Source organism: Bemisia tabaci, chromosome 1 (genome assembly GCF_918797505.1).
Source record: "Bemisia tabaci chromosome 1, PGI_BMITA_v3".
NCBI classification, from domain to species: Eukaryota; Metazoa; Arthropoda; class Insecta; order Hemiptera; family Aleyrodidae; genus Bemisia; species Bemisia tabaci.
Genome location: NC_092793.1, coordinates 50,153,524 through 50,177,716, shown reverse-complemented (window position 1 = coordinate 50,177,716; position 24,193 = coordinate 50,153,524). Strand labels below are relative to the sequence as shown.

The window sequence follows — 24,193 nt, the reverse complement described above, 5'->3', positions numbered from 1 at the left end:
ATATCAAGGGAGGCTACGAGAAAACAAGTGCAAAGGAGCTGCCGGAATTATAATCAGACCGTTTTCACCGAGCACGGGGCGGGGAGACGGAGGGGGCGGCATGCGTGCACAGACGGAGAAGTGAGAACCGAGTCACCATTTAAAACGCATTAAGCTCATTTCGGGAGGAAACCCGCCTTATTCCAATCTGACGCGGCAGACAGTCAGACGACTCACCCGCCTTACGCTACATTAAGGCGGGAGGCAGATCATTGCTGTCCTCATTACCGCCGTGTTAAAGGGAAGAATATCGTATCAGCATTCAGACGTTGCTAAATTCACTTTGCTAACATACGAATTTCCTGCGAAAGTGGATTTCCTGCAGTTTCCCGGATGGACTAAAGTGTGCTGATGGAGATTAAGAGCCTAGCAAGTTCTCTTGGTCAAAGTTGTAGAAATAATGTGTGTACAAATTAAACATTGAAGCGCCTTCAATTCGAGTGATACTTCCAGCCTTGCCGGAGCGTTAGTTTAGTTGCGTGACCTAACTTAACCCAACCTAACTCTCTTATGATCGGTTCCCGAGCTCCGAGACCGATTAGAATAATAAACTTGAGCATTTTCATCTGCAAAATTTAGGAGAAAATATGACTGTTCTCGGGGATGATTTTTTTTTTTTTTTTTTTTTTTTTTTTTTTTTTTTTTTTATCGAGGGAATTTTGGCACCATTTGAAAGATCATACGGCGTTTTTCTTCAGAACGGTAAAGATGCTAGGACGGCATTTGGCGTAGCACGCCAAGGCAGTTGGCCCCTCTTTTCCACACATAATTCTGAAGGGAATTTTCCGGCGGGAAGATCGCAGTCGTGACTCGTGAGCAGCTGTTTGATTCTCAAGACAATGAAAGGAAGGTGCGCCTGCAAGCACTTCCGATACTACCATGCGTACATGCAATAGGCAGCTGTCCATTAGTACTTGACGGCGATGCTGACTCTGTGATAATCGTATCATTAGAGCTCGAGATGCTTACAGAGGGCCAGAGAAAGAGAATATGAAAAATTGGTGTGCTTGCATACAAGCATATTTAAATTAATAAACAAAATTAAAAAAAAAAAAAAACCCCAAACGCCTTAACCTTTCTGGTTGATCAGACGGAGCACTATTTTCCTGAAAAACTTCAACAAGGGCAGCAAATTCGGCAGCAATTCAGACACGAGGTGGACCCCAGCGCTATCGCCTGAACGTCTCATCGAAATCGATTTGAGCCCGGGAAATCCTAACCGAATTTGAACGAAAAATATGTTACTAAAAAAACAGGATTATGTATCTGAAAAACACGAGCGACGATGAAGTTCTTGCATCTTGCAAGTGTTCGGAAATCGCGGTATAATTACTTAGTCTCATGATAATTTTGCGAGAAAAACGATGGTGCCACTAGTTTTCTCTAAAATTAATACCTAGGCTCAAAAAAAGTTCTCGAAGTTGCGGCCGTAATCGAAGTAATATCCCACGCTACGTTGAGAGCCCACCTCTGTATCTGGTCAATTTCTCCAGACATAGTACATTAGCAGGGTTGCCACTTTGTTTGGGGACTCCAAAGTTGGAACAACGGCAACCCTGCTGATGTATTCTCTCCCGATCTGTGCATGAAGAGTTTGACTAGGTATAGAAGTGGACTCTCGACGTAGTGTGAGATATCTCTTCCAACATAGCATCAACTTGAAGAGCTTTCTCGAGCTTGGGAGTGGATCTCAGAGAAAACCGTCGTATTTTTCACGAAATTTTACGTGAAGAGGTACTTCATATGCAAATTCCTGAAACATACAAGAACTCCATTTTCAGGTGACACAATCAAGAAAACATGCTCGATCTTCGAAGTCATCGTTGAATCTGAAGTTTCGGTGCGAGTCGAGCTTCAGCACTATCGCCTCTTTAACATCTGATCGATTTCAGCGAGGGGACGGCAAATCAGAGCGAATCTTCGTGGGCAGCATCCTAGGAATCCCTGTCCCCTCCCCCGGATGACCACAGTATCATCGCTAATCGGATAAGCCGTGTTTCTCGCCGGAGGCTGCGTTTCGTCCGCCCAACCTGTCCGTGGCGTCCAGATCGAAGGAGGGGGGGGGGGCGGCTGAACCCGGAAACTGAATCAGGGCGAGTTACATGAGGGAGAAAGGAGGACGCGCGACGTTGGAGCGGAAATTATCTCCGGGGAGATGTTTCTGCGGGTGGATTAATGCATCCTCGGCTTCGAGTCCAATGAAAGATTACTCTCCGACGGATTACGCGCTACACGTCGAGAGGAACTACAATAACCGGCTCAGTTCATAAACAACGTATGTATCATTAGTTTCCCTATGCAGTTGAGTGTTTTTACAGATGAGCCCAACATTGTGGTTCCAAATTGTATAATGTCTTCCGTTGCATCGTTCCTGAGACGAGGGATCATAACTGCATGCATTTCAACGTTGTTTTGATCCGAACAAATCAATTTTCAGAGGGCTACGACTGTGCAGTTTTCGTTCATATTTTTCTGATTTCGGCGTGTAGTCTGAGGAAAAATCAGGGCAATTTTCAGTTAGAGACGACCAACAGTTGTCTGGTAAACATACAATTTGCCGTTGATTATTTTGCAACCCTGTGCATTTCAGTTACGATCCTTCGACTGAGGGACGACTCTGATTACACGCAATAATAATTTGTTGGATAATATGGACATTCCCAATTACTTTTAGTGAAAATTTCAAAAATTCAGGTACATACACCAATGGGAACATAAAATAAGGATGTATATAAGAAGGAGTGAGAAAATTACCTCTTCGTGTTCTCGGTCGAAACGCTCTTTTTTCTTCATCGCTTCCTGAAGTTTTAACTGCAAACAAACAATAGAACAGAATGAATCATCATCATCAAAACAAAAAAAAATCAGATTGCTAAACTTTTTTGAAAAAGTCCCAAATGGATGTCTTAATACATCATGGAGAAAGACCTTCGGTTCAAATTAAAATCTAAAGTTTTCAGTCGAGGTAACTAAATTTTTCAGTCATGGGGACCGAACTTCCTCAGTTAGCCGAAGCTTTCGCTGACCAGTAAGCCTCGTATGTTACGAAGATACGAAAGAAGCGAAAAGAAAGATTTTACGAAAGACTTTACGAAAGATTTCGGCCATCTGAGCTGAAATTCAGTTCCTAGAGCTAGAAACTTTAGTTACCGGGATCAACAACTTTGGTGTTTCATATGGTCAATCCTTATAACCGAAGTTTATTTCTCTGCAACATGCGTCCGGATTTCATTCCTGCTCATACGTTTCATACATGTTCCATGCAGTTGATTTATCATTTGATCAAAACAGGGTTGCTAATCAATCAATAATGAGCAGAATAATACTGAAGGGCTAAGAAAATGCGAGAGCGTCTATAATTGCAGTTTTGGTCTGACATACATATAAAGCTTTTAGAATTACAGAGGGAATACTTGGAAATTAAAAAAAAAAAAAACTTCCCCGCGAAGTCATCCAATATTATTGAAGGATATCATTTGAAAATATGGTTGCTTAGCAAAGAATTTTCGGATATTTTTTCCTCTCTTGACTGTTGTTTACTTTGACTTCTATTCCGCTAGGTCCTACAGGCACCAGCACCTAGGATGCTATTTAGTGTCCGCAGATACCAGGGATTGCACATTCATGCCCTTCGCTTTCAAAATTAACAGGGATCACTGCCGGATGGAGTCGATTTCTTCAGATCTACTTGAAAATTCCGTGAAACTTTATAGCCACTTCCGGGATTCAAGCCCAGGACTTGAAGCCAGACTTGTTGACAACTGGGCTAACCTCTCTGCCTTCGACGTTGCAAAAAAAGAGAACTGGAAACTTTAGCACTTTATCTCAAGATGCCTTAAATTGTTTCCTTGCTTTTTTATCTCATTCCCTTACCCTGCCTACGTGAGTCCTGCCACGCCAGTTGCCTGAAAACGAAGATTGCTCCTAAAAATTCACAGCGCGTGTTGCTGTCTCTCTCACTTGGGGTTCTCGGCGCGATCGAGCACTCGAGTTTTCACCGCGATTTCAGGGAACACTGATAAAGTTGAGCTGATTAGTCAAGCTCGCCGGCCGGCAGGTGTCGCTTGCAGCAGAAATTACCCATATCCTCGTTACACCTGGCCCATGACTCCTTCCGCCGACAAAAACGCACGCGTTTTGGCTTTCAGCGAGCGGGGATCGTTAGGGCAACCTGCCGAAAGAGGGCGCTACGGTCGCACCACCGCACCAGTGGGGCTTAATGGCCCTTTCCGACTTTTCATGATAATAAATAGTTCACCACGTACGCCTCGTAGTACTAACTACCGTCATCAAATTAACTTTCTTAACTCTGGAGCGCTTACAAATATGCTCTTAAATCGACGCGCCTGAAGACCGATGGTCAGGACTTGAGCCATAACTCAACGTGTTGCGCCGTCGACGAGGGTGAAAACTTCGCCCGAAAATAGTGGGAAGGGGAGGAAAGAAGATTCAAGAGCGGGGGCAGCTAAACTGTGAGTTGAAGCTAGCGGAGGGAATAACTCGTGATTTAACTGATTTTCAGTTGGAAAAGAAAGGAAAACACGACGAGGCAATAAAAATAGAAGGAAGGAGGAACGTTTGTTCCAGCAAGGAGACAGCTGTGCGCCTGAAAAGATTGAAAAGAAAATAAGGGACGTTTTGTAAAACTAGTTTCAGTTCGACTTCAAAAGAGTGGGTGAAAAAAAGAGGAAGAAAATGACGCGCAGTTACAATAGGCGAAAAAAGGCGAGCGAGTTAAAACATAAGAAAAGGCATGCATGCACGGTGCTTTATTAATGTAAGTTCCATCATTAATCGTCAATTAGAGTATAATGGAATGTAAGCTCTGCTTTATTTTGCGAACGATTCTGGCAGTCATTCGGAACTGTCAAAAATCACAATTCAAAGTTACTTTGGGGGTCAACGCTCAGATTCGCCGAAGGATGGTTGATAACCAAAGAGTTGCGCATGCAGCAATTATTTTGCAATTTTGTTGCTCAGCAAGTTGTTCGTCAATTATCACTGGGCAAATAGTAGCTTTGACCTTTAAACTTAACTTTAGCCTCGGCCGATTACATTGCTTAGAATGTTAGTGCAAGATCTGTAAGATATATTGCCTCTGCTGGTAACCGCATTCTTCTTAGGCCTAGGTTTTCAATTTGATGGTGCAATTACGTTAATTTGGCTCTCAAAGTATACAAAAATCGATTTTTTTTTCTCTCTTATTCTGTTGACGTGAATTCTGGAGACCACGACGTAACCGCCATGTATCAAGATCATATCGATAGCCACAGTGCTGAACCATGTATCCTCATCGCGGTGTTTCAAAATTTCCACTCATGTTTCATTCTTTCAAAGAGCAACAAGCCAACTTAATAGCTTGAATTTTTACGGAATATTCTACAAGTAGAGAAGAAAAATAAAAAATAAAAAAAATGTAAGAAATTACGTTGACTAGTTTTTCGACGAGATGATTAAGTACGACAGGAAGTTTTCAAATCACAAAAGGAGATGCGTGGTTTCGAACTTTGACAATTAGCCTGTGTCACACCATCAAAATACTCCATCAAAATGTCAAGGTCAAGTGCTGTGATTGGTCCAAGTCATCGAATAAGCCAATCACAACACCTGACCTTGATATTTTGATGGCTAGTTTTGATATAGTGACACAGGCTAATCGATACACACGAAAAAAATGGGGGATATCCTCCACGTGCGAGTGGTAGGTAACGGCAAAAGCTGAAAGCCCCGTGTTCCACGGTTCTGCACGAGCGGCAAGAGCGGGGAAAGAGTGACACCGAACAAAAGAAACTGATTGTGAGAACATTTTCCGAGGCGAGATCGCAGAGAGGAGAGTTGCCACGGAAACGGACGGGGGCGGGGCGGGGCGGGGGTGGCGGGGCGGGAATTAGCGAAAGGAAAGGGCTAACGTCTAAACAAGCGCGATAACAGTTGCACTAGTCGAGAGGGGTAATAAGTAGATTTAATTGTTGTTTAAACGTCTGAGCGTATAAAGCGCAATGAAAAGGACTAATCCATCATCGAGTCGAGAGGGGGCGGGGGGGAGGGGGGGTGGCGGCGCGCGTCGGTGCCTGCTAAAAAGATGTTTCCCCGAACAACAACATCCATCGTTGCCGCATCAAGAACGAGGAGGATGATCTACGACAGCTACGAGGCATCGAAGGGTTTCGCGAGTGAAGGGATCACAGGGACACCTACATAACTATATGGAACTAAAGGACCTGTCTCATTAAAGGCACTTTTCTCCTCAGAGCTTGAAAATATCCTGCGGTCGATTGTTGAATCGCTATCGAATGCTTCCGATCGATAAATCCCTATCTTAACAATGCTATATATCGATCAAGGTCATTCGATATCGATTCAACAATCGATGAGCTGTTCTCCCTGGAAGACTTTCTCCCTTAGCACTCGAGGGCCAATCTGTAAGGTTTGCATCAAAAACATAGATGTACGAAAAATGTTCACCTTCCTTTTTTAGCTCATTTAACCGGTGATAATAAGATCTTTCGCGGAAAATGGTAGTTTTTTGCTGTTCTTCCATACCTGAATATTTATTTAAATACCAGCGCATCCTCTAGGCAACTTCTTCTTGCATTACGTGTTTTTACACGCCAATAGTGAATTAGTGATCCAAGCACGAAAAATGAAGGTGCTGTAACAATACGCTCGTACCTAAATACTTCATGAAACACAGAGGCATCGACATTTTTGCGCGAAACCGAGACAGTACCAGCCAACTGGGCTAAAAAATTAAGGTTAAACTAATCCGCACATCCACTTTTTATGGAAGTCTTTCTTATACAGATTGGACACGTGATTGGTAACAAAGAAAATTTACTTTCAAAATGAACTCTGGACAGTGGCAGTTCCTGAAAGTTGGCAACATTGTTTTCCCTCCATTTAAATAGGAAAAAAATGATTGATTCTTGGTGAGGCAGCTTGCGCCACCTGAAATCGATATTTTTATAGGATTTAACTGAAGGAAAAACAGTGTTGTCAACTTGCAAAATCGCCACTGACCCTCCAGGTGACAGAAAGTAGCTCATAATGGACAAATCCATTTGTTAAAAATTTCCCTTTTTAAACTATTTCTATTTACTTGAAAACGAAAAAAAAAAACCGCATAAGATCATATACATTGGAAAAAAAACACATTGGATCTAGAGTCCAGACTCTCAAAAACATCGACAAGAAAAAATACTCTTGATTCAATCAGATTTAAGCTTAAATCAAGAACCAAGCCTCTTAATTTGAGCGGATTTTCTTTTGATTAAAGCTTAAATCTGATTGAATCAAGAGTAGTTTTTCTTGTCAATATTTTCAAGAGTCTGGACTCTAGATCCAATGTGTTTTTTTTTTTCCAGTGTACTTGAAATTTTTTTTGACCGTTGGAGTCTTCAATTGGGAGAAAATGAATGACTCTACAAAGATGTATAAAATCCACTCGCACGGTGCAAAGAAAACTGCGACTTTGGCAACGCGAAAGTCAACTTCTAAAGCACAAGGCGCGTCGCGACGAGGTCTTTTAAAGGCTAAATTACTTCGCTGGGTAAAGTAGTGCAGCACATCCGCACTCCTTCTCCGGGTTGCAATTGTGCGATTTCATACCTAACCTGCCTCACTTGGGCCTCTGAGCCCCTTCATCATTCCCGGCAAAGGGATTGCGTGATCAATCATTGGCGTGTTGACAACCTGATTCTTCGCGATTAAGTAAAAACCCGGGTCCTGCCCGGAGACCTGTCATTTTTGTCGGATCACGAGCAAATTGCTCCTTCCAGTTGTCGTCATGTTGCCCAGGCTCCGCTGACACGACTTCGTGACGCTTCAAAAAAGGCAAAGGATGAATTTTTAGGGATGCTCAGATTTTCTGTTCAGCGATTTATTCTGTTAGGCACAATAACCCTTGATTTTGGGAAATATTATGGGCTCATTATTTTAAGATCTTCGCTCCCACGCTCATATTCTCTATCTCTATAATATCTCTCCTCCTCTGTGCCTCTAATCGTGATTATTCACACAATAATTATTGTAAATACAATGTTCATAAAAGGTGTATATACCTTGATTTTGGGAAATATTGGGCTCATTATTTTAAAATCTTCGCGTCCACTCTTATATTCTCTATCACTACAGTCTCTCTCTTCTTCTATGCCTCTAATCGTGATTATTTACACAATAATTATTGTAAATACAATGTTCATAACAGGTATATACTTTTTATCTCTTTTATTTGAGGGAAATTTATTAGTTCCGCAATCGCACTTCAATTATAGAAACCCTATACGTTTGCAGGAAAATCTGATTAATAATCCAACTGAATATTTGTCAGTGGTAAGGGAAAGTCCATCAGGCACAAAACGAATATTACTTTTACATGATATAATTATCACACGCCACAAGTACACACATGTGTTGCTTAACTAGGAAAGGACGTTTCAGGATCGTTATATTTTAAAATTGCCACTGCTAATTTTGTACATATACAATATAATTTCATTGATGAATCATATTAAACTTAAATCAATTGTTTTTCTTTTCTTAAATAATTTTTCTCTATTAAGGATTTTTTTGAGTCCTTAGATTCCATGGTCGGTCTAGGCTTCGAAGTGTCCCACAGCGCAAAACTCGAGTGTTTCGTCTCCGTGCGAGCATTGGAGATGAAATAGTTTTGGCAGGATCATGACACCCATTTTGGCAGAGACCGAAGATTCAGGGAGTCATTTGGAGAGGACAAAAAAGCGGACGGGAAAATAAAGACGGAACAGAAAACAGAAAGGTGGGGGTCAAATGTGGGCTGCCTTGACCACGCCGTCACATTGCTCGCGAAAATGTTGCATCAGCGACCTCTTTCCGTCTTGTGTCCGAAGTCATTGCCTTTGATTTTAGCTGAAGCGCCTGGAATTAATCCCGGTTGGAAATTCTGAAACGCGGAGGAAGAAAGACAAAAAGAAAGAAAGACAAACGGTCACGGAGAAAAAAACTTCGCGCATGGGACCCGAAGTTGAGGTCATATGGATCTCTGAAGTTTTCTGATCACGCATCCGAAAACTTGAGGTCAAGCTGCCGAAGTTCGGGTCAGACATCGAGGCACTTCGGTATGTACCGGAGTACTTCAGCTGTGTGACCCGAACCCTTCGGTATATATCGAAGTTCTCCAGATGTCTGACCCGAACTTCGGCAGCTCGACCTCAAGTTTATAGATACGTGATCCGAAAACTTCAGAGATCCATATGACCTCAACTTCGGGTCGCACGCACAACGTGTTTTTTTTTCGTGATAGAAGGCTCGTCAAAAGTTCAGCTTGTCGACGCGGCAACAATGTTGAAGAATCTTACCGATGCTGAAATGTATACGTGACTCTAAATGTTTCACTGTAAAATATCGGCCGGGAAGGGTTGGGTTGGGAAGAGGGAAGGAGGGGGCGTGAAAAAGGTGGCGAATTGGTCCCGCGAGGCTATTAAAACTGAGCATCCACTCGGCCGGTCCTCTTCCTGGGTCTGTGATCTTCTTCCGTTTCTCTCCTGGGACGTCTCAAAAGTGGACAAATAAAGATTTTTTATGCCCCTCCCCCTCCTCGCCTGACGTACCCTTAGCATTGTAAGAGCTTCGTATGAAAATTTCATAGCGGTCCTTACGCTTGACTTCTGCTGGTGCCCCCGAACCGGACTCCAGTAGTGGGTTCTGAGTTGAGTCCAACGAAGCACTGTTGCCAATTCGTTAGCGAGAGGAAATCCCAGAGGCAAAACGCTAACAGCTGTCTCCTAGCAATAAGTCTCTTTACACGGTAAAGTAATTTTCGGCACTAATATACACCCCCCGGAAAAGTTTCGGTGATATCGCTCGATCATATTTGCAAACCGTCCACGGGAAAAGGAGCAGCACACCGCGACACACCGCGACCCACCGCGAAGTGGAGTGGGGGAAGGAGGGAGCGAGGCCCCCTTATATGCCGGTATATGCGCACAGCGCCGGTATTTTTTCAATTCTACGTTACGTACCATGCTAAAATTTATCAAAGAAAACTACGAAAATTTATCAAAGAAAACTAATCAGACAGCGGAAAATATGGAAATCAGCTCCTGAACAAGGAATACGTGTTAACAATTGGACCGCATTATGCAATTAGGAACTATAATTCCCATCTCAGTTTAAAAACAAAGTACGTACCATTAGTTTCTGTATGTACATGAGTGTTTTTGCGGATGGGGCAGAAATGGCAGTTCCTAATTGCAAAATGATGTCAAGTTAACGTTGGGTAAATGGCAAGAATACAATAACGTATACTATTATAATCAACGTCCAATTCCTCTGTGTTAAAAATACTTGCTGATAACTCGTTCAGGACTTCAATTCCGAACTTTCCGTTGTGTAAATCGTTTTTACCCAAGATTTTGAAAAGAAAACGTGATACTTATTTCTCGTTCAAACTTTGTCGAAGCGCCCGTTTCTAAATTTTAGTATCATTCACTGATTTCCTGGCATGCTTTTCGTTTCCTGATAAATCTCAGGAATTCTTGTGGTGTCTGGGCCGAACGAGGAGGGGAAACACAGCTTTTTTTTAACACTCTTCTAAATATGGCGGCGGGTTTTGCAAATGCAGTACGGAAGGCGAGATGCGGGCGCGAAACGATCAAGAACTAATTAAAGTTTCCTTCGAGAGTTGTTTACAATGCTTGCTTTTAAGTGACACTGACGGTTTGTTTGCCGAGCCTTTACTGGCGATGGGAGTTGGAAAGTAGTGCGCAAAGATTGCTAATTAAGTGCGATAAAGAATTCGTAAACGAGACACTCGAATAAATTGCAGCTGCTACAGCTGTTGATGCTTTATAATTAATATGACGACACGGTGAAATAAAACTTAAGAGAAATTCGTCTTGATTGATGCGACCTCTAGAAAGCTAAATGATCCCAACTGCGTTTCAAGGGATTGACATACTTTAAGGACGGATGGGGGGGGGGGGCGTGAGTTTAGAATTAATCCCCTATTATATGTTCAAACGATCTTCTTAAGGAAAAATACTTCTACAACGGAACTTTTCTGGATGATTGTTATGCTAGTTGCATAAATTGCCTCTCAGTTACCTTTCAAAAAAGTTTTGGACCTAACTAGGATAAGTCTTGAATCAACTTACTTGATGACTTACGACCAGAAAGTTGACCAATGGAGTTCTTGCGTGTATTGGGGAGTTGCGATTAAGGGTTTTATCTATGTAAAATTGTATGTAAAAGCACAAAAACGAACTCAGAAACCAAGGAACACCCAGTTCAACGCGCGCAACTTTTCCGCAAATTTACAACGCCCGGGTTTGGCACCGAACCGAATGCTGTCATCAGGCACCAAGCAGAAGCAAGCATGGGGCTCTACGACTTCCGCCCACTGTCTTTCTACTCCTCAGAAATGGAAACAATTGGAAAGTCGAAACTTTATCTTCAGAGCGAAATAATCGGAAAAATGAGAGGAGATCACTCGCATCATTTTCTTGCCATTTCAAAACGGCCTTTTAAAAGCGAGCTTGTCCGAAATTTTGGCTCCAAGAATACGCAATAAATCACCACATAATCCACTCATCTGATGCTTTCAGAATATCAAAGATTTAGTGACTCACTGTCTGCTCAACAAATTACTCATCGATCAGCAGTAAGCGGGAAGTAGCAGTGAACTCCGTACCTAACTTCGCCTCGCCTGATTGCACTGCTTTTAGATTGTAGGTGAGGGGTCTCCAAAATAAATTGCGTCTTGTTATTCACGCGTTATAAATTGGACAAACCAACGTTGCCAAGTTGCGGCATTCGCCACAGTTGGCGATGCGCGGTGCGCGGACGTCCTCGCGCGGCCAAGATCGTTGTCTTCATTTCCGGCTTTTCCGGCAGCCTCCCCCTCCACCCCACCCGTCCGGGTTGCAAACACGACTCGACACTTTCAACCTGTTGGTACACCCCTCCACCCCCCCCCCAACCCGGTGCAGGTGTTCCTTATGAAACGCTACGACTGAGCGTCCCCGGGGGAGTCGCGCAGTCGAGCGGCTCGAGGTGGGAAAATATGAGATTGTGCTTCGCCCTGCTCAGCCACTCAATTAGTGGTTGTAATCGCGGTTAATCAAATTTCCACCGCTAAGTCCACGACGTTGCCGTCTTGAGATATCTCGGGGACCGCAATGTAATGATGATACATATGAGGGGGGGGGGGGGGAGTAAAACAAAAAGAAGGGTAGTAATAGAAAAATAATAGTAAAAAATTGCCTTTGAACAGTGCACTAAAACTGAGGCGTTAGATGCAGAGAGGGCAGTAAGGGCACCTATCAAATAGCTTCAGTGTAAGACTATAGAGGGGAGAATATTCAGCTTACGCACGTGCGTACAGATTCTTTTCGAGGGTTCTACTGAGCATGTTGCACTGGTTCCACTCATGTTCAAGCTTTTTTCAAAGCTATGCTCAATTAGAGCCCAGCTTAGCACCTTACACCATTCTAGAAGGGCATTTAAAATCAAATCCTCAAATCAATCCTCAAAACACGTTCGTTAAACATCTATTTTAGCTTAGTGGAAAAGCAAATTGCATGACTAATACTTTGACGGCGATTGAAAAACTTTGCGGTTTTGTTTTTATATTTTGTTGAATTTCCTACTCAAAATTAAGCATTAAAGAGTGTTATTCAGGAACAGATATCTGAGAGACGAATCGGTGCACAGTGGATCGAGTCGATAGGAGAGGTCGGACAAAATTTGGTAAACTTGAACGCTTATTACTCGATTTATACGAAACTTTGAGGCTTTAAAAGTGGTTCCATTGGTTTTCTCAAGAAATTTCCTACTCTAAGCACCCCTTAAAGTTTAAAATGTGACGAAATAAACATCAAAATTTGAAGTTGTAGTCGAAAATTTCATGCCCAACCTCTCTTATTGACTCGATCTAACTAAGCGGCGGCAAAACGGCCAACAGGGAATGAATGACAGGAGTTGCGAATCCTACGACGGCGATCTGGATCGGGAGGAAGCTGAAACCGTATGCAGCGTTTTCGAGTCGTAAATTTCAGCTGAAGCTCAGAAACTTGAGGGCGTGGGTTTGGGGAGCAGGCACGCGGGGGCGGGCGCCTGAATTTTAGTTTACTTTTCTTCCCGCAAATCGAAAAGTTTTCTCGTCGAAAAGTTCACGCTTGTCAAATTATACATCGATGTTTATTGCGTTCATGGCTGTGTCGGGTTTCCTGGGAAATGTTCGTGATTTTCAGAGCGAATGCCTGGACGTTTAAGCCGCTCCGCGTCTCAATATCGAACAGAGGCGGATCCAGCAATTTGGCAACACTGGATTTCCTCCATTGAAACCTATGCTAAATAATCGATTCTTGTCGAAGCACTTGGCTCCTCCAAGAATCGATAAATTCCCATAAGGTTAAATGGAGGAAAGACAATGTTGCCAAATTGCTTGATCCGCCAATGATATCGAAGCGTCGCAGCACTTATTCCAACTCTCAAATAGCTCAGGAGGGAAAAAAAGTAAGACCAAAACACACTATCACGGGTTCCTCTTGATGACAATGTCAGGGAACTCTCTACATCGTGGGACTTCGAAAGTTTCCAAAATATGTGAAACCGCCCTTGAGGAGGTGTTTGCATTTCAGGCATCTTGGATTTTTTTGATGACGATTTTTTTATGGACGATTTTTGTAATCAATTTTTTTGTGGAAATGATGCGGTTTATGGAAAAAAGTCATTCTATTTACCAGTGTTTGAAATTATATCATGAGTTGATTTAAGCAAAAAAATCGGAGGTTATGGTCCATTTTTCATACTTCGAATTCTGAATTTTGCTGGAGTACCTGCACCGTCCTCCGTCACGAGGTAAACAATCCTCAAGATGCAAACACCTCCTCTTTTTTCTCTCTGCCCACTGGGTGCTTACCCAAGGATAGAAACCACTGTTGGTTGGGAGACAATGATGGAACTACCTTGGGTTCGCTTTTATGAATGACTAAGCACTAACTATGGCTAACCATGACTAGGCACTAAGCAAATGAAAAACCGAAAAGAGAAGAAAAATAATGTTAAATGCTCACCCTATGAATAGTCTCCTCGAATCCGGAGTGGCCATGGGTGAAATATTTCAATCGATCGTACTCGGAGCCGGGCGGCTCGTCCAGTCTATCGGGCGTCAGCGCCTGAAAACACACAAGTCGGCAAAATTAGAACGAGCCCGTTTTTTACTCACAAACTCTGCGAGTGGCCCACGAAAATCGATTAAATCTTAATATGAAGAAGAAAAAAAGAGAAAAAAATCATGCGGAATAAACTTACAATCCTGCCGCATCCTGGCAAGCAAAATCCAACACTGGAAAAAAAAAACACACATTGGATCTGGAGTCCAGACTTTTCAAAACATCGACAAGAAAAAATACTCTTGATTCAATCGGATTTTTGCTTAAATCAAGAACCAAGCCTCTTAATTTGAGCGAATTTCCTTTTGATCGAAGCAAAAATCTGATTGAATCCAGAGTATTTTTTCTTGTCAATGTTTTCAAGAGTCTGGACTCTAGATCCAATGTGTTCTTTTTTTTCCGGTGGAAGACGGAGCGACAGAGAATTTGCAGGTGGGTGTCTGAAATTCTGTGAATTTCATATTCAAAATGAAACTGCTAAGAGAACTGAGCACAAGGATATCCTTGGTTTCTAAATTGAACAATTATTGGAGGAAATACGACAAAATGATCTGATCTGCTAAAATACAAGTGTTTAAATGGGAAACGCCGCCAGATCATGCCATTTTCTCACTGTCCAATTTATTTTTATGCAATTTCCCATTTCAGAAAAAAGTACTGCAAACTTAAGTCATTAGGCACTCTCAGATGAAGCAATAGAGGTTGTGTGTGCAAATTCTGCATTGTGGGGGCGTTGTGCATAAAAAACATAAGAATCGTTCATACTAACATAAATGGATTGTTCGTAAATCATGTAACTGATACTTAATTTTATTAATTTCCATTACAGGAATTCCTTTTTTTTTGTGGGATTCTTAATTAGATGAGTAGGAATCGGCTACATTTGAAACTTTAATTAAAAGTTCTGCGTTAGTTTCAGATAACCTCGAACTATGCATTTTGTTAAAAACTAAAAGCTCTCCGAGGAAGTTGTCTCGTTTTGGGCCCAAGGAAAAAGAAATTTCAGAAATTCCAATTTGCTGTGATGACATGATCACTCAGGTACGGGAATCTCTTCTGGCATCTGTCAGCGGTAGAGCAGTCGTGTCTTTCTCGAGCTGAGAGTCTCTATGTTTCATGTTTCAAAACTGAGAAGTCACCACGAATCTGAGCACTCGAGATCCGGCGACATAATGTTCTTCTTTCTCAGGTGGTTGCTTACAAAGCTCTGTCGCACTCACTATTTGTCCTGAGAACAGCTCGGTAACTTAATGGGAGCGGGCTCACTTGTGTAACTTGTGAGTTTGAGCCATCCCAGCCTCAATTCCACTTCCACTCAGGCCGCTCTCTTCTCATCCGCTCTCTATCGGACAAATTATTGTTAGTATTATTCTTTTATTATCATTTAATTTTTCTTTTGAAGATTGTGAATAAAATGTGATCGGAAGATTGACAAAAGAACACAGCACAACAATACACTTTATACACACACTACACACATAACGTACGAAATACAATTCACTTAATTTTCTCAAAGCGCACGGAGAAAAAAACTTCTTGCATGGGACCCGAAGTTGAGGTCATATGGATCTCTGAAGTTTTCTGATCACGCATCCAAAAGCTTGAGGTCGAACTGCCGAAGTTCGGGTCAGACATCGAGACACTTTGGTATGTACTGGAGAACTTCAGATGTGTGACCCGAACCCTTCGGTATATATCGAAGTACTTCAGATGTCTGACTCGAACTTCGGCAGCTAGACCTCAAGTTTTTAGATACGTTATCCGAAAACTTCAGACACCCATATGACCTTAACTTCGGGTAACGAAGTTATTTTCTCCGTGCCAAAGACACAAAATTTAAAAATTTCTGGTCTTCTAGACAATCTGTATTGTCTAATATTAGTTTGTCTCTTAAAACCTTTGTATTCCAGCGATTCATGCAATGGACACACTGCACTCATTTTTAGTGGTGGTTAAGATATTTTTAAGTAAAATTCGTCAGAAGAAAACAAATGAATCGACGTATGCGAAAACGTCCGTTGTCCAATACAGGGTTTCACAATTGCGGTGGGTTTCTTTTGTCCCACGACACTGATGAATAGGATCTATCTCTTTCATAAACGTTTAATTACATGAGGGGATTATTTATAAAATTGTTCTAGATTCCTAACGCCTTAAACCATCTTGTGTCGTTAAGTTACTGCAAAATTGTCCAGTCAAATTCTGAAACACTGTCTTGGACATCGGACGTTTTCGCATGCGTCGATTCAAATGTGGTTATCAAGAGAATTGTGAGAGTGAAAGTACCTAGAAGAGGGGTTATTAATGTCCTCCAGCGCTTCGTTGTCTTGGCAGAGCTCCATTGGAGTGTAAAAAAAAAACGAATGAGGGTGGGGGAAAATGGGCGCATAACTGAGTCGGATGTGACGGCGAAGATGATAGCGCCAAGTCGTTTGTACCTATATTACAGAGCTGATGCCAGGCATTCGTAGTAGGATATGAGGATTTAATATCTCACCACCTCAGCCCCTTGCCCAACCCTGAATTTTATCCTGACACTCGTTACGTCTTGGTTTTCCCACCAGAGTTAAAGGTATCATTCCGACCCTTGTTAATTAGCTCCGCTCGAGGGGAGAATTTTGCGGTGGCGGATGAGTTTAATTTTTATAAACCGTTTCATTCCCCATGCTCTAACAGAGTGCAACTTCGCATTGAAACTGGGAGTCGTGATGGCGTTTCTGAAAGTTCAAATTCTTCGAGCCACGAGGAGGGCCTTCCGTCTCCTGAAGGATGGTTTTGCGAAGAATCAAATTCGAGCGAGTTAATACAATCATAGGCTTTGTTGAGAGACTGAAGTTTGTTATGCTTTCAAAAGAGGGTCAAGAAAGTCAGGGTCCCAAAGTTCCAAAATTTAATTCATTTGCTAATTCCCCGACATTTCCTCAACTTCCTATCTCTGCTATTTGCGCATCCCTGGCTTTCCTTAAAATTCCTCAAACAGTCGAACAAAAATTCCACTGATTTTTTATTTCTTCCTTATTACGCTAACTTCTTCTAAACTTCGAACATTTCCTTTTCTAGGGTTTCAAATTATGTCGAATACTCGAGATTTGTTCGCTCTATCACTAATGGCAATGAAAACAAACAATAATTGAATAGACGGCCAACAAATCCTGTAAGTATTATTATCGAAAATAATCACTAGAAGAGTGAATAACAGCGGCCGAACTGTTGTCGAGCGACTATTACTACTCCTAAGTAATATAAAATCACCGCCTGCTCGGGTAATTGAAAGCGAGTTGGTCAAAATGAGCGGAACACACTACTATTGAGACGGATAATATTAGTGTGTCCACAATGCATGAGTTGACTTTGATAATACATATAATTAGCTTCAATTAGGGGAACTATGATTGGACTCGTTCCCTACAAAAAGATGCTGAGCGATGAAATAAATTCTTCCAACACCAGCTTTTCACCTTCAAACCGCAAAATATTTGATACCTGTTGAGGTCAAGATTTCTTACAATCTCCTAATCTCACTTTCATTTACATTTTGCATTTTAGTGCAAAAAGTCCATTCTCTTACATCAATTCATTACAGTCTGTTTTTCTCTAATTATTTGCCTTCACATCGGGTATCCGCAACTCTTCTTGCGTACACTAGCTATGCATGTAACCATTCTGATACCTTAGAGACCTCCCTCATGTAGTCTCATAAGGGCTTTTTTTTTATCGCGGATCAGGGTGGATCGGAGTGGAACGCACTGGATCGGAATCCTGAGCGATCCGGGCCGATCCACAGTGTTCCAAGTGATAAAAAAATCCAAACTAGGAATTTGGTTAGATTTGTTATTGTTTTGATGTGTTGGGGACGGCAACTTCCTCGCATAAGGTTAGGATCACAGTGGATCGCGAGCTCGCCCCACCTCGGAAGAGCGATCCAGCGTTCCACCCTGATCCACCTGGAACGCTTGGATCACGGCTGAGGAACGGAATAAAAAAATACCGATGTTCATCGCGATCCACCGCGTTATACTGCGATCCGCATAAAAAAAAAGCCCTATAATTGTTTCTAGTTGTTGGTCGAGCGTTGAAGTTACGGAATTGGCTACGCGCCCGAAGCCGCTTTTGGTTTTCCGAGTCGGTGGAATACGGACACTGATAAAGACCCTACGATTGAATAAACTGGCCATCATGGACTGGCAGACTGCTTATCGTTATCCGCCATCCTCCCACCCCACCAGGCTCCAAGCCGTGCTCGTGCAACAGATGCCGCATTCCGCATCCGTGGCACCCGGCACCGCCGTTTCCGAATTCCCGCCAGCCCGCCGCCGCCGTTCAGGTTAACGACTCCGCGTCCAGTTAAAACCGCCAAAAACCCCCCAAAAAAGGGTAAAATCCCGCCAAGCCTATGAGATCTTAGAACCGGATCAAGCATTCAGAAAAAAAGTAACTAACAAACTACCAAAATCTCAACCAGTGACTTTCATTTCAAGCCTCAAAATGACTGATATCATTTGGGGTCCAGAATTTGCATAGCCTCTACGCTTCAAAACTACAGCAAAATTATGGAAACTCAATGACAGTTACAATCCCCTTCAGTTTGCTCGACGCAACCAGCTTCTCTGTGAAGTGCTTTTGGTTGCTTGAGCCGCGTTTACAAGGTGCAAGGATTCGTTACGGAATGTGTTCCCTTTACAGAATTGCTGAAATTTACCCACTTCACCATGCAAATCTTTAAGTTTCAAACCGTTTTTTCCCACGGAGCTCATTGTTAATTTTTCAAATAATTGCATATTTGCGATAGAAATTGCTCAGCACTTTGACATATCTTTTAATCTCTGTGAGCGACTTCAGCACTCCATCAGGAACTTTATTGGCGAACGTCTCTAAGAGAGGGTTTTCGTTCCTCTGGTGAACCTTCTCGTAAATATTCAAGCTCCTCTTTTGCAGAATGGAGAGACGGGGGATCGTCATGAAAATATTGCCTCTCAAATATTTCAATTCTTCCAAAATTGCAGAAACATGCGCGAACGGCCTCTCCGCAAAAATCCACCGCCAGGTCTGCTGTGCTAAGGAAGAACGCCGTATGGAAATTCGAGAGTTGCCAAATTTCCCTTGATAAAACATATTTTTAGGACGACATTCATGCACATTCTTCTTTGAAATTTTCGAATATTTGTTATTCAATTGCGTACGAAGTTGTCCGAAAATTTTGGGAACAAATATCCACAATTTCCCTGTAAATTCAGTTTTTACCGGAGGAAACTTTGCAACGTCTGAAGGCTCATACGGCGTTTCTTCTTAGCACGGAAGAGGTTGAGGGATGCTGAATTTTTTCGTGCGAGCGTGAATAAATGAGAAGCTTGCGGGGCGGGTCTCAAGTCAAAGTTTTGAGGAGTTAAATTAAGAGAGGGCTGGAGGGCTGTCGGGTGGTTTTTGAACATCGTAGCCGAGAGGTCAGGGGTGGTTGGGGGCACAGGGAGAGGGGAACACGGCTCCCACTCATCTGCCTCTCACCGTGCGTTATCTGTACGAGTCATCGCTCGTCAAGTCTTGTCGGATTTTTGATGCACTCGGCAGATTATCCACCGAACAAACAGAAAGAACCCTCGTCCCTCTCCCTTCCCCCACCCGCTCCCTTTCTCGTTCCGGAGCCCAACTTTTGCAACACCACGACAAGTGAGGTCAACCCTCCGCTGCCGAATTTCTCGAGTCCGTCAGTCAAGGGTGCAAATTTCATTTCAAGGAATGCTGACAAAGTCTCCAAAATTTCTTCAGTTTCTGTAATCAGGGTGTCTACTAAAACAGGCTGGTTAAAAAAAATACTTTTACAGTACTTTTTCAGTACATTCTTAAGAAATTCAGTACCTCCTCTGACAGAAAAATTCCGTACTTTTTCAGTGCCTCCATTTGACGAAATTCGAAAAATTTTAAAAATTTGAAATTGTGCCAAAAATGACAAAAAATTAAAAAAATTCCGGACCTTCTGGCGGAATTACCGCACTTTTTCAGTACTTCTGGACCGTCCTTAAAAAATCAGTACTATTTTCGAACTTTCCGGAAATTTCGGACTTGTAGACACCCAGCGCAATTTCCTGACTTGTTTTGATTTTTCTTTACTTCTTGAAATCCATTCCTTGACTAAGTGCACCGCGCGGAACTTGTTACCACCGCGCATTCAGGAAAAACAAAGGAACGTATTTGTGCTTAAAGGAAGTATGTACATGATGTTGATATACAAGATAGCTCCTCTTAGTATACAAAATTCCAACTTCCATACTTCCAGGCAAACAGAAAACAAAGAACAGGACAGGGATTTCTTTGACGCAAAGAAACGTCCACAAACGTTAAAAGAAATGAGCTTACTCCTTTACATTTTATGGGAGATAAAATAAGTTTCTTCCATAAGTAATGTGGCCGGAAAATGATCACGGTTGGTTGAACTCCTCCTTTAACCTGAGATAAAGAACTCGCTAATTCTTTTTTACTGGGCATAATGAAATCAATCGATTGTATCGCGACGAAACAAAAACTTTCTTCAGCGCAGCGAGTCGGTTTCCTGACGAAGCACGAAAACTCCTGAACACGATCAAAAATATAGTTTCCTTTATTTTGTTACATTTTTTTCTTTTTTCTTTTTTTTCTGCTGCTTTAATGGCTTCGTGTCTAACACCTTCAGCCAACTTTAGACAATGTTTAGTGTCCGTAGACATCGTGGGATCTCCATCCTCCAGGCTTTTCCAATTTTCAGGGATTAGGGCCGAGGAGAATCTGTTTCAACAGATCTACTCGTCAATTCCGTGAAAATTAGACGCCACTACCGGGATTCGAACCCGGGACCTATTGACGTAGAGTCAGACGCGCTAGCCACTAGGCCAACCTGGCCGGCTATTTCGTAACATTAAATGATATTTTTCTCAGTGCAGAGCAATATTTGACAACAATGAATGTTCGGGGCATAAACCCTTGTTGTCAAAACTAACCGGATTCGCTAATAACGGTGCTTGATGACTGTTTGAAGTCTCCGTCTATGGTATAGCTGAGCTAAAAAGCTCCCTCCCAACTTCACCAAGGATGACTTGGGACACTGAGAGCGCGAGTGGCCTCTTCAGCCCCCTCCCCCTCCCCCGGCGGTGCATGACGTCATCGGTAGACCATCGCGCACTCGGGGCTTGCGATTTCAAGCAGCCCAAGTCCTCCCAGATGAAACAGTAGGACACTAATTGGGCGACTTGGACGAGAATTTGCTTAACTGCATTACATACAATACTTCATTTCTCTCCGTGTTTTACTTGCTTAATACACGACTAATAATCTCAAATCAAGGCGAAAGCTCCGTGCTGCCAGCTTGTTCGATACGAATTTTATCCGATTAGGCAAAATCAGCCTGACCTAAACCTAGACTGCCTCATTTCCTCACATGACTTATTTTTAGTGGACCCGTTCAGTCGTCACGCCATGACAACGTATCTTCCTACGATCGAATCATTTTTTATTTTAAAAAAAGAAGAGTAACACTGGAAAAAAAACACATTGGATCTGGAGCCCAGACTCTTAAAAACATCGACAAGAAAAAATACTCTTGATGCAATCGGATTTTTGCTTGGATCAAGAACGAAGCCTCTTAATTTGAGCGGATTTCCTTTTGATTTAAGCAAAAATCTGATTGAATCAAGAGTATTTTTTCTTGTCAATGTATTCAAGAGTCTGGACTCTAGATCCAATGTGTTTTTTTTTCCCAGTGAACCTGTCTCTTTCGCTCTCACTTGAGCCGTACGTATTCTGCTAATGTCAAAAAGTTTGCATCGAAGATACATAAAAAGATAAAATATTTAAAAATTAAGAAATAAAAAAATAATTGATATGGATGAAGAAATATCTTGCCTCGAGTCACATTTCCGCGAAAAAAAGGCACGGGCTACATAGATATACTGTCCGTTCCGTCCGTTCCAGATACTGGATCCATACTTTCGACTACTCCGGGTTCGATAACCGGAGCAACGGGCACGAGTGCTACACCCGGAAATTTCGGCCTTTGAAACTGGAACGGACGGTATGCCTATATGGCCTGCGAGTACGGCTTTCACAGCTGGAGTTTTTTTCCATTATATAATAAAACGATTTTACTCAAAACGAACGTCTATTTCATCCCAGAGCAGATACACGGAATAACGAGACTGCATGGGAGACAAAATACGTCTTTCTTTTCTTTCATTTTCTGCTCCTCATTTGTGAGAAAATGAATAACAATGAATAACTTACAAATGAAAAAATATGTACGCTCTTAAAAGCTCTGAACTTAACGTATTCGGCGTTACGAAATGCAACCCCCCCCCCTTTTCTACGTTCTCTACACTGCTCACTCATGGCCCAATCACGGATCTCTTCTCCTCGGAGCACTACGAGCGCTTTCAACAGCCCATTTTGAGTTGCGTTCATAATTAGTCAACAGAAAAAAGATCTATTCCCAAAATCACGATTTCATTCATTCCACTTTAAACCGCACGGATGCAGAAGAGGCGCCTTGATATATTCCGGTCGGAGGTAAAAATCAAGGCGCTTTGGTTCAGGGCGGGAAGTAGAGTCGTAGAAAACCCATCACAAACCTCCTCACCGAATAAGCCGTTACCGGAAGGGAACAAACGCACTTTCGCAAGAGCCCTGAAACGCACGCAGGTACACGCGAATAAGGGCTCATCTGAGAAGCTACTTGTTCCGTTTCGAAAGCAACCGACTCAACTGCCAAGCACCCAATTTCCAATTACCCGGCCGGGATGCGCACAACATTCAGAGAAAACGGGAACGGACGAGAAAAGGGATGGAGGGAGAGGGGGGCATCAAATACTGCATTTCGATGGAAATCCTCGCACCGTACTGCCGTGCTAAGGAAAAACGTCGTATGAACCTTCAGGCGTTGCCAAATTTATTTTGATGAAACGCGAATTTCCTGGTAAACATATGAATATTTTTCTCCTAATTTTTCAGATAATTTTGTTCGCAATTTCACCTAAAGATTCTAATAATTTAAAGGAACAATATTCATAAATTTTCCCAAAAATAAACATTTTATCGAGGGAAATTTGGCAACTCTCGAATGTTCATGCGGCGTTTTTCCTCAGCACGGCAGCGTAGCACCCACTTGTGATACGGCACGGGCCCCCACCCCCTACCCCCACGAGGGGTGGGGGGGGGTGTATCTAATTTCGGATTAACTGCTACGACTACGACTGCATGCCCGACTCATAACCGTTCGACGGAGACTGTTCCCGCGCATTCGCGCACCTCTCATATTAGCAACTTTATGAAATTGGATCCGGGATAAGAGACGGGACACGCGGGTGTTTCGGGAGGAGGGGGGAGGGGGTTAATGAATTAACGGGATCGAGAGGTGGGCGCTGAGCTGGGGGGAGGGGGGCGCGGGGCCCTAAATTTTGAAAGTCGAGCACGGGGAGCTGAGCCGAGTTTGGCGTTGCCGCGCGCATCGCTTTCAACGTTTGATCGGAATTTGATTGAACGGGCCAATGGAAAAGGTGTGAATTGGACTGGATTTTGCGATTAGAAACTACCATTACTGGCTCAACCAGTGGCGTGGCGTGCTTTGCGATATATCGATTAATCCACCATTTGAACCTATGAAAAATAATCGATAAATAGGGTGTTCGCAGCGAACACCTTGATAATCGATCTTTACCACAGCTTTAAATGGGGAAATATCGATAATCGATCATTCACGCCACGCCACTGAGCCCATCCGGAAAAACCTTTACAAGCACGAGGAAACTAATGGTACACACGTATAGTTTCTAAACTGAGCCAGAAATTGTCGTTCCTAATTGCAAAATGTAGTCCTAGCTGGATGCATTTCACCAGAATCAAGCCACCAATTGGATCGCATTTGGCAATTAGGAACCACAGCGTCTGGCTCAGTTTAGAAACTTTGTATGCACGTTTAGTTTGCCTATGAATGTAAGTGTTTTTACGCAAAAGCCAGATATTGCAGTTTCTAATTGCAAACT

At 42.6% G+C, this 24,193-nt stretch overlaps 1 protein-coding gene across 2 annotated transcripts in view; it reads right to left on the bottom strand.

Annotated features, from left to right (window-relative positions):
- Window positions 1-24,193, bottom strand: part of LOC109039472 (uncharacterized) — a 303,868-nt gene that overhangs the window by 24,460 nt on the left and 255,215 nt on the right. For both annotated transcript variants that reach the window (XM_019054955.2, XM_019054956.2), the window contains 2 exons: window positions 14,094-14,195; window positions 2,794-2,850 (listed from right to left, as the gene is read on the bottom strand). In XM_019054955.2, the coding sequence (XP_018910500.2) occupies window positions 2,794-2,850; window positions 14,094-14,195 (159 nt within the window). The remainder of the gene's footprint in view (window positions 1-2,793; window positions 2,851-14,093; window positions 14,196-24,193) is intronic.